Source organism: Streptopelia decaocto (genome assembly GCF_964273445.1).
Source record: "Streptopelia decaocto genome assembly, chromosome: Z".
NCBI lineage: Eukaryota > Metazoa > Chordata > Aves > Columbiformes > Columbidae > Streptopelia > Streptopelia decaocto.
The window spans coordinates 7373653-7386880 of record NC_138657.1 but is presented as its reverse complement, the minus strand read 5'-3'; the positions used below and the strand labels follow the sequence as shown (position 1 = coordinate 7386880).

At 45.7% G+C, this 13228-nt stretch overlaps 1 protein-coding gene across 3 annotated transcripts in view; it reads right to left on the bottom strand.

The window, feature by feature from the left end:
* SSBP2 (single stranded DNA binding protein 2) overlaps positions 1-7525 on the bottom strand; it is a 189367-nt gene extending 181842 nt beyond the window's left edge. Inside the window, exon 1 of one of the 3 annotated variants that reach the window (XM_082075551.1) lies at positions 7325-7525. In XM_082075551.1, the coding sequence (XP_081931677.1) occupies positions 7325-7383 (59 nt within the window). In that variant the 5' untranslated portion in view covers positions 7384-7525. The remainder of the gene's footprint in view (positions 1-7324) is intronic. The other 2 variants (XM_082075552.1, XM_082075550.1) reach the window with 2 other exon arrangements.
* Between the last annotated feature and the right edge of the window lie 5703 nt (positions 7526-13228).

Genomic DNA, 13228 nt, shown 5'->3' with positions numbered 1-13228 from the left:
CTCATCTTCTGGATGCGAGACATGATAAAATGGTTATCTCATCCTTAGAATCAGTGGGAAAAGAGACTGTGGAAGTTGTACGTGCACACCAGTGTTTTCTGTGATTCTCAAGAAAAAAATCAGAACTACACAGCTCAAACTGGGCACCAAATAATCAGTAAATATTTTTGCTTTTCATCTTTGTGCACCTTACTGCTGTTTCTACAATGGGTGGGCAGGCAGGAGTGGCTTGATGCACATTGACCCACATGCTGTGGCGCTGGGCATCAAAGAAACAACATTTTCTTCCTCTAGTAACAGCTGTGCTATGGAACAGCAAGTCAGTCATAAGGAACATACCACGTGACAGCAAAATAGAAAATTATCAAATAGCTACTTGTTATTAAAACAATGCTTTATTCTGCACGATAGAAAACGTAAAGTTTTTCCAGAGGGGGGGGAAAAAATCAGTGAATGTGCAAATGAGACAAAGTAAGAACAACACTTAGTACACATCCATATTTTCCAAATTAAGATAACATTATTGAGCATGCAAGTACAACACCCAGACACTGCACTTGGACACTAACAGGCAACTATTCCAGTTGCTTTTGAATGCAGATCCTACCTGTCCCTTCCAAAGCTCTGACATCTCATCTGAGCTACAGGGTTGAGGACTATCGCACACCTCTCTGTCATTCCAGTCAAGTCAGTATTTCGTAGGAGCTTGTAGGTTTTACCTTGGGGATAAGACGTTTTACCCCTCAGTCTCACAGGTACTTGCTGGCAGCAAAGGAACGGTCATTTCCCAGTACCTAGAGGGACCGGATGTTTCTCATAACCTAAAAAAAAACTTCCAATTCCTGACCTGTCTCCTTGAAGGCATCGCTGTCCTGGCTCTGCTCCCGGTTTTGCACCACGTCTATGGTCCTTGTCTAGATGCACCAGCTCCCACCCAGATCGCTGATCCCAATGCCAGCCCTCTTAAGGCGCCACACTTTGTCTCTTCTCTCCAGACCATTGACTGGAGTCCACCCACTTACTCCACCCTCCTCCAAGAGCCAACCCCTGTTATCTCTGCATCCTGGCACATCACGGCTGCGGGCTCCAACTGCCCAAATTCACACTCTCCTTCCCACCAGCGCTCAGTCCCATTTTTTGTCCCCAAGCTGCTCTTCTGATCCCACAATCTGCTGCGCTCCCAGCAAAGATGAAATATTCAGCGATTACACTTAGTAAGCCCTAAGCATATGCAAAGCGGTCTTTTTGGAAAAGCTTGTATCCTGGCTAAATTCTGATGCTTTGTCATGCAAATGGAAAAAGATACATCCCTAGAATACAACCCCTCATCCTTTTTCAACTAGTTTTCAGGTGTTTCAAAGGGTAGCGGTACTAATGGTCTTCCACGTAAAAGTTGCAAGAATTTATAAAACATTGGAAAACAAATTTTTTCTTTGCCTGGTTTTCAAAATGAGACCAAACATTTCAACTGAATTTCTACACATAAATAAATGAAATTAATCAGCACAAGGCTTACATGCCATTATAAACTTTCCACCCAACCAGTTAAAGTTTGGCAAAATTACGAAAATCTTGTTTGGCTACTTTAGCATTTGTGACATTAGCATATGCCTGTAATTTAAGCAAAACGAATTATTAATATACACTGGTTTGCTAACTACTGTCTCCTCCAGGAAGATTTAATTATCTCTTAGCCAAGCCCGAATCATGCTTGCTGTAGTCAAGAGTGCATCAAGAGTGGGTCCGAGTGGGCTTCAAAGTCCTTGCTCTTCAGCAGCACTATGCTCGGCACTACGGAGCCTACGAAAGCTGCAATCAGACACCTCACGATGTTCATCACCAAGGAAAAGCACAGGACAAAAAGACCCCAACCTGTTGTGAGTGGATCAGTTGCCCAGAGAAAGCAATGCAGAATCTGAAGCATCTTTTTTATCTTGGTTCTTGCCAGTTCAATAAAGTATTTGTATGTGCTTAACTGTATGGAAACAAACACCCCTGCCACGAGCAGTACACTTAAAATTCAGGTATGTATTTTGGGGCACTGCTGCACTGAAATTATGTTTCTACGGTCCACCACATCTATTGCTCTGACTATCAGGACCTGTTAAATCTCCACCACAAAAGGAGTTGTTATTAGTGGTCTGAATTGCAGTACATACATGACCTGAAATAGTTTCTTATGCTGTACAACATACCTGGTGCAGTGTAAAGGAGTACCTGAAGCACTGTGATCAACATCAACTACTGAGAAATAGCTCCTATTTCCAGAACCTTCTGTGTTCTTCTTTATTAAAAAGTATATTCTTCTAAAATTGAAAAAACTGTTGTTCACAGACTCCCAGAGGAGTATACCTGCAACTCTTAAAAGTTAGATCTGATTGACGAAATCAGTCCATCGAACATAAATTTTGCAAACCAGGTTGGATTAAACCAGCAATTTTATTTCCAATGGGGGGAAAAAAAAAAAAAAAAAAAAGAGAAAGATCAATATACCTTTCACCACCTGAAACCTGAAAAACTAGCTCACCACTTCCCAGGGATAAGCAGCAAATGTAACACTGAAGGCAATTAATTTTAATCTGTATATTATTCTTATGTAGCATGTAGCTTACAAACATTACAGTGAAAAGAGGTAAGCCAACTTTTGAAAATTCATGTAATGCTGTCTTTCCAAATTGGGGGGGGCAGAGGGAGGGAAATAAAAAACACGTAACACAACAACACCATAACAAATTATCTCCAGAAATCCACAGATCCTCAAAAGCCCTCAAAAATCTGTTTTCCTAAACAGCAGCAGAATCAAATGAGGAAAGCATTGGTGAGTTTTTCTCTATTTACAGAGAATCCGACTGGCAGCAACGAGAAAAAGACATAAATTGTGTAAATTCAACTCCACTTTCCAGCTTGTGAAGAGAGATCTACCAAGGCAGGAACCCACACCACCCGTATAAAGGAGTTGTACATCCTAACAGGCAGCCACCCAAAACAGACTGGAGCAGAAACAACGAAGTAGACATCTTCTTTCTTCTTCAAAGCAAAGTGGAGAAGGAAAATACCCATCTTCCTCCATGAGACCACCTGGACAGAAGCAAACTCATGAAACGTTTACAACCCGGGTCGTGCAAAAAAATGGGGCAAGAATACTATGATAGCAGCAATCAAGTGTTCTCACTTTCTCTGTGTCCTCCTCCACTTCAAGCTAAAAAGCGATCAATAACCGATTCCAACATTTGCTTCTTTATTGTTATTTTGATCATGCATCCTTTTGTATCAATGTAAATCACAGTCCCTAGTCACCCAGTTAGTTTTTAAACAAAATCCACATGTCTGCTGAGCCCCAATAAGGTAAGGAAATGCTGGGAAAAAGACTGCTTTACAAGACCACAGAAAGATCAAGACAACTGAAGGCAGAACACGTAATCTCTTCAGAATTCAGTTTTCCTTATAAGGTCTTTTTTGCTCGTTTTCTATGTATATTTTCTAACTTAAAACATTATATATAGCTAGGGAGTTCCATTTGCAAATGCCTATGAAAGCCCTGTTTGAAAAGCTATACAAGATTTGTATAGTCTTGCCCTTCTTTCTGCAAGATTAGAAGATTACACGGTTTCACCATTCATTGAGATGTCAGCAGATCCAAGATCTTAATCCAAATTAATCCAGTTTTAAGGAATAAGGAAAAATATACATATTTGCTGTGAAGAGATAACAAAAGAGGATGTTTAGAAAAATTGTATTCTTTTTCCTTTTATAATGTCGGTGAGCATTATTTGGCCCTGGCAGAGCATGAGTGGTGGATGAGCTACTGTTGTATCAGTACAACTTTCCCCTCCTTTATGTGATAGGAATGGCGTGAACTCAAACCACAGCTGTTCCGGTACAGGAAGAAGGAGCACAACACTACTCGTGACTTTTCTCTCATCTTCTTCGTGCCTCACAGGTACCATGTGGCTTCATTTTTAGTGTTTTACCTAGCTGTGCTGCAGTGCAGCCCTCTGGTATAAAATTAAGTATTATTTTTCCCAAATTCATCTATCTACACTTCACATAGGTTGTTAAACTACACAATAAAGATAATTTACTCCAAAGGTCAGGCAACAGGGACAAAGGGAAAGACCATAAAATGAATGCCATCTTTGGAACTGAAAATTTGCCAAGGGCTACTACAAATTACTTACAAAACTTGTTCATTTTAATAAAAATTACATAATATCCAAGGAAATAAATACTAAAGACAGCATACAGTGAGATACCACACTACAAACATACCTGGCACCAGCTTGGTCTGTAAAATATATCACATCCTTGATTACAAACAACATCTGAACAACACACATCTTTTCCACACTTGATAAATACTCTTTTCACACCCTAGTCCTGCCGCCAGCAGACATCCTCATGGGAAGAAACATGTTCCATATAATTAGGCCGTCCAAACCCGAGGTAGCGTATTTATTATTATAAGTGTATTTTGGAGGTCAGCTACTGGCTACACATTTTAGACACTTAAAACCTTGAGGAGACACGACACCGTTCTATTCTAAAAACTTCCAAATTAATCGTAATTATAATCCTGTTCTTGATTAAATAAATACTTAATGTATCTGTCAAACACACATATTTTCTCTGTGGTTTTCAAATTAACACAATCTCATGCAGAAGTTAGAGCTGTATCTTTGCAGAGATATGTAATTCAATGGCAACTTTTCCGAGCAGAACAAGAACTCATGCACCACCTTGGGAGAAGCATTGCATGGCTGTAAAACAATGTAATGAGAAAAAAAAATAATCACAGCTTTTTGGATGTCAAAAAGAAAGTGTATGCAAACAACAATGATGTAACCAGATCTACTAAGAACACCCTTGAAAAAAGGTAATGCAAAAAAATCTGGAATGTAGACTATATAATTGTACTCCACATCATAAACTAATTTTTTTTTTTTTTTTTCCATTAAAGGATGGTTATGCGGGGGGAAGGAGACGAGAGAGGAAGAGGGTGTTTCTAAACTCCCAGTTGTGTTTATCTGTGAGTAGATGCTACCAAGAAGTTACCGATCTGTCAAGTCCAAGATTTAAGAACGATACATTTCAGTGTTTTGCATAAAATAATCTATACACGAGGAATCCACATTCCCAGCTGTTACAGGGAGTGGAAGATAAAGTGTATTTAAATCAAACAGCACCATCTAGCAGGCCCCCCGTAACTTTACTTAGGAGGGCAGTTGCTACTTGGCAGTAGGTCAGTTTGGCAGGCTTGCCCTGAAAATTATTAAGCATTTTCATAACACATGAAATATTATGTGCTTTATGGCAGCAAGAATCCAGAAGAAAATTCGGTTACAATGAAAGAGGAAGACTGAAAAAACAGCTTGAAGTTTCTCCCCTAGGACCAGAACAGTTGTGTGTGTGGCTTGTCTTGGGCAGTTTCTGCAACGCAGAATTAAAAGAACAAGATCTTCCTCTGATCCAGCAAACTGCAGCCCTATAGATGTGTTTTATCTAGTCCCTCAGTGTGACCCTATTGTGCCCTTCAGGAACCTACCAAGTGTATTGGCAAGCATCAGCAACTATGTAACACAAGAAAAAGGTTTAATTGTATAATTTTGCTATGCCAATAAACAGTGTTTCCAGTAGCCACTTCAGCAATTATTTTTACAATTATTCCTACGCTGGGAGTGAGAAGTGCCACTAGTTGATTAGATTTTAGTGCCCAAGTTGTGTCTCCCCCTTCATCTCAGCAATTAACATCCCACATCAGCGCTGCCTCTGTCTTCCTCTACCTTTCCATTGCAAAGTTATGGGTGAAATTCCCAAACATAACGACACTTTAAATTTCTCCTAGCATCTCCCTCTCCTGTAGCAACAGAGATGTCTGGCCTGCCTCTGTTCCAGCAAGCATGCATGCCAGCCTCTGGAATTAGGCAGTGTCTAAAATACTGTAGGAAAATAAAAAAATAAAACACCACCACCACAAAAACAAACAAACAAACAAACAAGACCCACCAAAAAAAAAAAAACAACCCTTCTAGGTGAAGGTTCAAGACAAACTGCCTGTAGGGAAACTCATCAGTACTGAGCCTGATGTTAAACGCAATTCTGGATCCACGCGGTTTCTGCAGCGCAGAGGTGCAAACCTGGTTTCTGCCCGAAGGTCTCCACCTCCCGACCCCCTCAGCAGCCTCATCCCGACCTTCCCCGGGCTGAAACCTCCTCCTCCTCCTCCCCACACGGGCTTTTCCTGCCCCTTCACCACCGCCGCCTCCCCCCGTCCTAAACCGGCCTCAGAAATGCCAAGAAGCCGCCACTACAGACAACTTAAAGAAGCGCCGTCCATTCCAAAAACTCGTTTTCCTCCCCAGTTCGTTCCTCGCCTGTCCTATCCGCAGGTCAGGGGCAGGGAGGGAGGCGCCCCCAGCCCTCCCGCTGCAGGGGGGGCCGCTCCGCGCCGCTTCCCGCGGTTCCATCCCGCTCCACGGAGCCGAGGAGCGTCTACATGGGGAGGGTAGAGGGAATAAAGGAGCCCCTCGCGCGGTTCAGCCCAAGATTTTATTCGTTTTTTTCCCCGCGGGGAAAAAAAAAAAAAAAAAAAAAAAAAAAAGTAGTTTTCTCAGGGTGTTTCGGCACCAGCCGGATTCAGACTGGGGGGTGCGAGGGAGCCCCGCTGCGCACCGGTACACCCCCGTCCCCCCCCCCAAAAAAAAAACACAGAAAAAAAAAAAAAAAACAACAAAAAGGGGGGAAGCCCATCCCGGCAGCACCTTTGTTCGGCGGGGCGGGAGCCGGAGCGCGGCGCCCCCCGCCCCGCGATGCGCTGCGCCCCGGAGAACAATGCGCCGCGGGGCCGCGGCCGCCGGAGCTGCGCGGTCCCGGGGAAAAGTTACGAGGCGGCGAGTTGGGAAACGGCGGGAGGCGGCCCCCGCCAGCACCTCGCTCCCCGCCGTGTCCCCCGTGTCCCCGGGCCGAGGCTCTTTGTCACCCAAGTTGTCCCGGCACCTTGCGCCGCCGGGTCCCGCGGAGGGCCGGGCGGACGGCAGCGAGCCCGGCGCCGCTCGCCCGCCCCGCGGAGCAGCGGCCGCGGAAGGCGTGGGGGCGGGGGGGTGCCCGCTCACGGCCCCCGGGGCCGGCGGCCGCTGTCCCGCCGCGGGGACCCCCGTCAGCGGCCCCTCCCGGCCCCGCGGCGCGGCCCCGGCCGCCTGCCCCCTCCCGCCGGGCCCCCCGGTCCGTCCGGCCTCCCGCCGCGCCCGCCCCGCCGGCAGGAAAGTTAGTTTGCGCGCAGGGTGCGCGCCCGCGGACAGGCGCGGGCGGCCCGCGGGGCTGTACTCACTTCTCCCTGGCCTGGCTGTCGGACGGGACGCTGCTGTTGCTCTTGCCTTTGCCGTACATGCCTGCAGAGAGCTCCGACTGTCACGCACCTGTCAACCCATCACAGCCTCCCCGGGAACAGCCCCGTCACCATGGAGACGCCGCCACACACACACCCCATTGGTCGGCGCGGCGGGCGGGCACGCCCCTCGCGCAGTGAGTGACAGGCGGAGACCCGGACGGGCTGCTCCCTCCTCCTCCCCCCCCGCCCCCTCGGCTCCTCCTCCCCCCCCGCTCGCGCTCTCCCTTCCCCGGCGCAAGGGGGAATTAGAAACGGTTCTAGAAGGATTTTAAACAACCGGCTGTTCCGAGCGCTCGCCACCCGCCCGCCGCCGCTGCCGGCGAGGGAGAGCGCGGCGGCGAGCTGCAAACTGCGGACTGGACTCGCTCGGCAGCCGGCGCCGCCAGCCAGCCCGCGGCCTCCCTGTCGCCCGCCCGCTCTGACCGGCCCCTTCCCCGCCGCCTCCTGTGCCCCGCGGGCCGGCGCCGCAGCCCGTGCCCGCTCACCCCCACTGCAGCCCACGCCGGGGAGGGAGCTCTGGTGGCAGGGGTGGCCGCCCTTTCCCCCTCAGCTCCCGCCGTGGCCCCGCAGCCTCGGCTGCCGCCAGCCCCGAGTCACCTCAGGCGCACCTCCCGCCTCGTGCCCCCTCAGAGACCCCCAGAGCCCTCAGAGAACCTCAGAGCCCCTTGGAGCCCCCCGAAGACCCCCAGTGCTCCTCAGAGCCCCCCCGAGTCTTCAGAGCCCTCAGAGTCCCCCAAAGCCCCACAGGGACCCCCAGAGCCCCTGGGAACCCTCAGAGCTCCCGCCCGGCCCGCACCCCACGGGGACCCCCCAGCTCCCCCCGGGGCACCTCCCGCGGAGCCCCCTTATGCCCATCACCCAAAGCCAAACACTTTCCCCCCCGGGCAGGGCCGGGAGAACTGTCCGTGTCGGGGCGGGCGAGCCCCGGCCGTGCCTGCTCCCCCACAGCCCGGGGGTACCGCGGGCCGGAGCCCAGACCGGCGCTGACAGACTGGAGGTTGGGAGGAAACGTTTCCTGAACCAAAACAGCGTGTCTTAGGAAAAAAAAAAAGAAAAAAAAAAAAAAACCTACAGAAAATTCAAGGAAATGCTTTAGTTTTTTTTAAAGGTACATTGCAAATAATTGCGTGCTCCAGAGAGACTATAGGAAGAGAGCAACCACTGGGACCATCTATTGCTTTTTTTCCAAGTACCCCAGTCTCTGTTGTTGTGTTTGTTTGGTGTTTTTATTTTTGCCCTTGTTGCCAAAGTATAATCCCAAATTTTGTGGCAGTTGATACTTGCTTATCTTCACAAACCTATGACTGATCTGTTAAACCTACCCGTGTGCAAAGGAGGGGACTTTTAGTGTTTAATGTCAAGCCCTTGGAGCGGTTTTTGATCAGACCAGGTTGTGAATATGCCCATCTCACCCTTGTCTTGGCAGGCGAAGGTCACAAACAACAAGGACCATGCAAAATTCGAGGAGGGGAGGCTGTGCAAAGCACAGACCACCAGCATCTGTTTATCATTGGAGCTGCAGGGGGAAAAAAAAAATATCTCTATATATATCTCCTCTGGATTTTGAGCTGGTAGAGTGAAGGGAACGTCTGGTGAGTTGAAATGGTTGGTGGGGGGGACTGAGAGTATTAATGAGCAACTGGAACGAATTAGTGATGGAGCAGTAGAGACACGAGGAAGGAGCCCAAGGTGTGTGTAGCTGCGATTCCCGCCACGGGCGCGGGTTGTGTGGGATGTGCGCTCTTGCAACTTGCTGCAATAATTCATCAGATTAAAGCATACTGCAACAAAAGCCATTTTGTGCCAAAGTTGTTTGTCTGTCTTGGGCTTTTGCCTTTTTTTTTTTTTGTATTAACAGGTAAGCAGGAGAGAGTGTTTGGAGTGGGTCTGATAAAAGAAGTAAATGCAGCTTTCCGTGCAGCCCATGGGCGGTGGTCACCCCGGCCCCCACAAGACCCGGGCTCCTGCTTATGTCCAAGTTATGCCATCGAAACTACAGGAAACACGGTGGGTTATGGTGGGAGAAGAAATTAAGTGGTAAGAGAAAATGGGAATGGAAGGTAGGAGAGGCTAAAAGAGGAACCGAAGGAGGTGAAAATGACTGTGAGTGAGAACAAAAAAAGGAAACAAAGTACAAGAACAATGCATTTGGGTGATAAAAGGGGGGAAAGACTAGGGAGAGAATCTGAGAAGATCACTTTAATGAAGCGTGAACTAACGGGAGGTGTTTTGCCCTGATTTGTACCAAATAATACTTACATGTCTTGTACTGTGGAGTTCAGGTGGAGGCTAGCCATGTGACTGACTGCATTCAGTGTGAATACAGGTAGCAGAAAATGGTACAAAGAAAGAAAGGCAGGGAAAGAATCAGAACAGAGAACAAAGAAGGACTTGGATTGTGGGTAAAATATTAAAAAATATGAGTTGGTGAGGGAAGCGAAAAGAGTGAACGTGGATATCTGTGGGCAAACACACAATGGGTATTTGACACTTACTTTAGTACAAGATCATCGTAATCCAGAATATATTTTTAATCTAAATGTTTACTTGCCCTTGTGGAAGAGCCATTATCATCCCATCGGATGTGTTGACTACCTCCTGTCCAAGGCTTTATGCTGCCACCCATCAGCCATAGTATCAGCACAGCTTCCACATGAAACTGATAACAATGGTCAAATCATTCCTGGGCAAGGCAGGGATTCCTGGGCATCTTCCTTTTTTTTTTTTTTTTCCTTTTATTTTTTTCCTTCCTTCTTCCCTTGTGAAATTTCTTGTTTTGTTTGCCTCAATAGTTTTGATTGATTTGTTTGTGGTTTGAAGGGTAGGGGGTTATTTTGAGAAGATGGCTATGTCAGTGTTGTGTCAGCCTTGTACGGGTAAAAGTTTTGTTCTGGAAAAGGACAATATTGAGGTGTTTCTTAAAAATGCAATTATGAGATTGCTGTAATGTCCTTGGATATGCATTCCATTACAAGATTTTCACAGGCAAAAATGCTTTGTTCCCTTTCTTGGTGTAATTTATTTGCATTTTCTTGATTTATTTTGGTCTGAAGGACAGCAAACGCCTTGCATGTTCGTAGCTCGAGCTGTGATTTGGGGCAGAGTGGAATGAACTTTGGGAGAGCAGGGAGGGACACTCGGACATGAGCAGGGTGGCTCCGTTCCCAGTAACAGTGTTAAAACTCCTTCTCTTCACAGGTCTGGTTCCCAAGCTACCATTAACATTCAGGTGATGACTCTGTAATTTTGCTTAGAGATCCTTCCTTCAGTGGAAAATACAGAAATAGTGCTAGCACTTATTTATTATGCATATGAAAAATAGAGCACAAAAAGGAATAAGGTACTCTTAGGACTCTGCTGTAGATTTGCCAGGCTAATGTTACAACTGCCTTTGCAGGAATGCTATCATGGTGTATTATCTATCAGCACCATGCAAACAAAACGTTGTCATGAGGATACAAAAGTTTGCTTAGTAAGCAGGTAAATTAACGTGAAATCATCCAAATAGTCTTAGGAAGTTTTGTGTTATTAATTCCTTCTTCAAGTGTTTATACACCTATAATATCTGTGTATCTGTGCCCTTGCTCCAATCATTTTGAGCATAGACACTGCTCTTAGCAGTAGCAATTGCATCTCATGAGGCCAATACTGTAATTAACGAGATTTGAGGCACAAATGCTGAGACAAATTTAACTTTCTAATATCAGAAATTAAGATCCAGTGTTTGTTAAAAAGGGGGCTGAAGGGGTGACAGTACTTTAAAGCTTCTCAGTCCGACACTGGAAAGGAATTCACAATGTATTTTTAGAGTGTTATAAAAATCTCTTACATAATGCTGATTAATTCTTAGGTTTTAGGGAAGAGCACAGGGCTTTGTGTATAAGAGCGTTGACCAGCTAAGCTACTGAAAAGGGCTGGTTTGGGCTGGATTTTTTTTTAACTTCTTGGATGCAGAAAGCTGCAATTATTCAGTTATTACAGGATTTTGCTTTTGTTTGGGCGTGTATGAATATTTTTCTGGAAACTGCATCTTATTCTTGGAAGTCTTTATCATTTTAAAACATATGTTATGTTATAACACCCTGTCTGAGATATATGATAGCTACAAACTGGGTGGGTTTTTTTCCCTCTCTCTTACTGCAGCTAGTTACATTATGGATTAACGTTAAGAATGTCTGCAGTGAAACATTACTTGTGTGGTTGTGTAAGACTTATTTGAACAATGTAACTTATATTACAGAATCATGGTTTTCCTCACATGCTTACAGTAATATGTACAATCATTATATACTTCTGCCTATTCTGTTTATTTACAAAGTCATCAATTAATCTAACTGGCAGGTTTCACACAGCTCTTAACAAAGAGCTATTCAGGAAATTAAGTCAGTGAATGTTACTCCTTTATTTTAATTCTAGTTATATATAGTTATTGTTGTGTAACTGGAAGGATTTTTTGGACAAGATATCATGGGAAAGAGATGCTTTTTTTTCCTCTTTTTCAGCAGATATGTGACCAAGGCAGCTTTGAAGCCTTTCTGAAGAGTCCTTCTTCCTTCTACAGGATGTTTAATCTCTCTGTGGAGTTTCTAACTATGAACTTCATTCTGCAAATTTTCATTCTTGTGCCATACAGATGAGTAAGAATTGCTCAGGTGAGTGAGATGAGCCCCAAATCATTATTGGAGAGTGAAGATAGGAGGCATGCGTGGGTCACAAGTGCAAAACAAAATCTTCATCTGTCCCTCTTTTCTAATTGGGAGGAAATAAAAGTAATTGTAGCACAGTGATAGGGAGAGCAGTACAGTAAGAGAAGCTGCAAAGAAAGGCTCACTAATAACCTGTTTATCACCCAGATTTTTTGCCAGTAAGGGCTCTCTTTTTCCCTCCATGATACCTTTTATAGGTGAGCTGCAGTTCTCCTGGAAAAAAATCTCTACCACCGCAAAGAGCCAGTGCTGTTCTGCGGCATTTGGTTGCCTGAACTCTTTCCTGCTAAAGGACATTGGTCCTGTGAGATGCCAAGCAGCTCACTGAGGCAGCTGGAGACATCTCCCAGCACAGAGCTACTGGAGAGGGAGAGGCACTGCTGTATGCTGGAACCAGCAATGTGCTGCAGTCCCTTCTGTAACCCAGGCTGTCCTCGCTTTCTCACCCTCTTTCTCCCATGAAACTTAGGTTGTGTCCTGGCTTCCCCCTTGCACTTTCTTTTTCCAGTGAGAACTACAGTTTCCTCCTGTCTTTGGAGAATAAGCACAGATGCTTTGCAGTCTCCTGTTACACAGTTCATCCATGACAGGGCCAGGATGAACCCGAATATGTCCAGCTTAGAAATAGAACTTGGTAAGATTAAAACTTTCATTAGTTTATTGTTCTAGCTGCTAATGATACAGTTGCTCACAGATGTAAGTATGTACTCTGGCTTCCAGTTTGTGTACATGTGCAGTTCAGAGTATTGGAAATTATCTGTAAAGAGCACACAGTGATACACAGTCTGAATCTAAGTTCAGCCAATGGAAAAAAAACACGTTTGTGAGTACTGGTTTCTTCCATATTAGCTCTTAAGATTTTGTTCTGTGGTGTCTTATGTGGTTTCAGGTCTCCCTGACGCAGTTTCCACCGGAGGGGCTTTCAGAACATCTCGCTTGCTCTCACACACACAGACGCTCATTTGTGTGCCAGCTCTGGTGCTCACTAAAGGTTGAAGTTATGTTGCCTCTCTCATGCTGAAAAGCTCAGATACGGTCTCCCTCTCCTCCCCAGCCATATAGTTTCACTTAAAGAACTGGAATTGCTGCTGTTTTGTCAAGATTGGTTGATTATTGGGTAATGGTTTAAACTTATGAC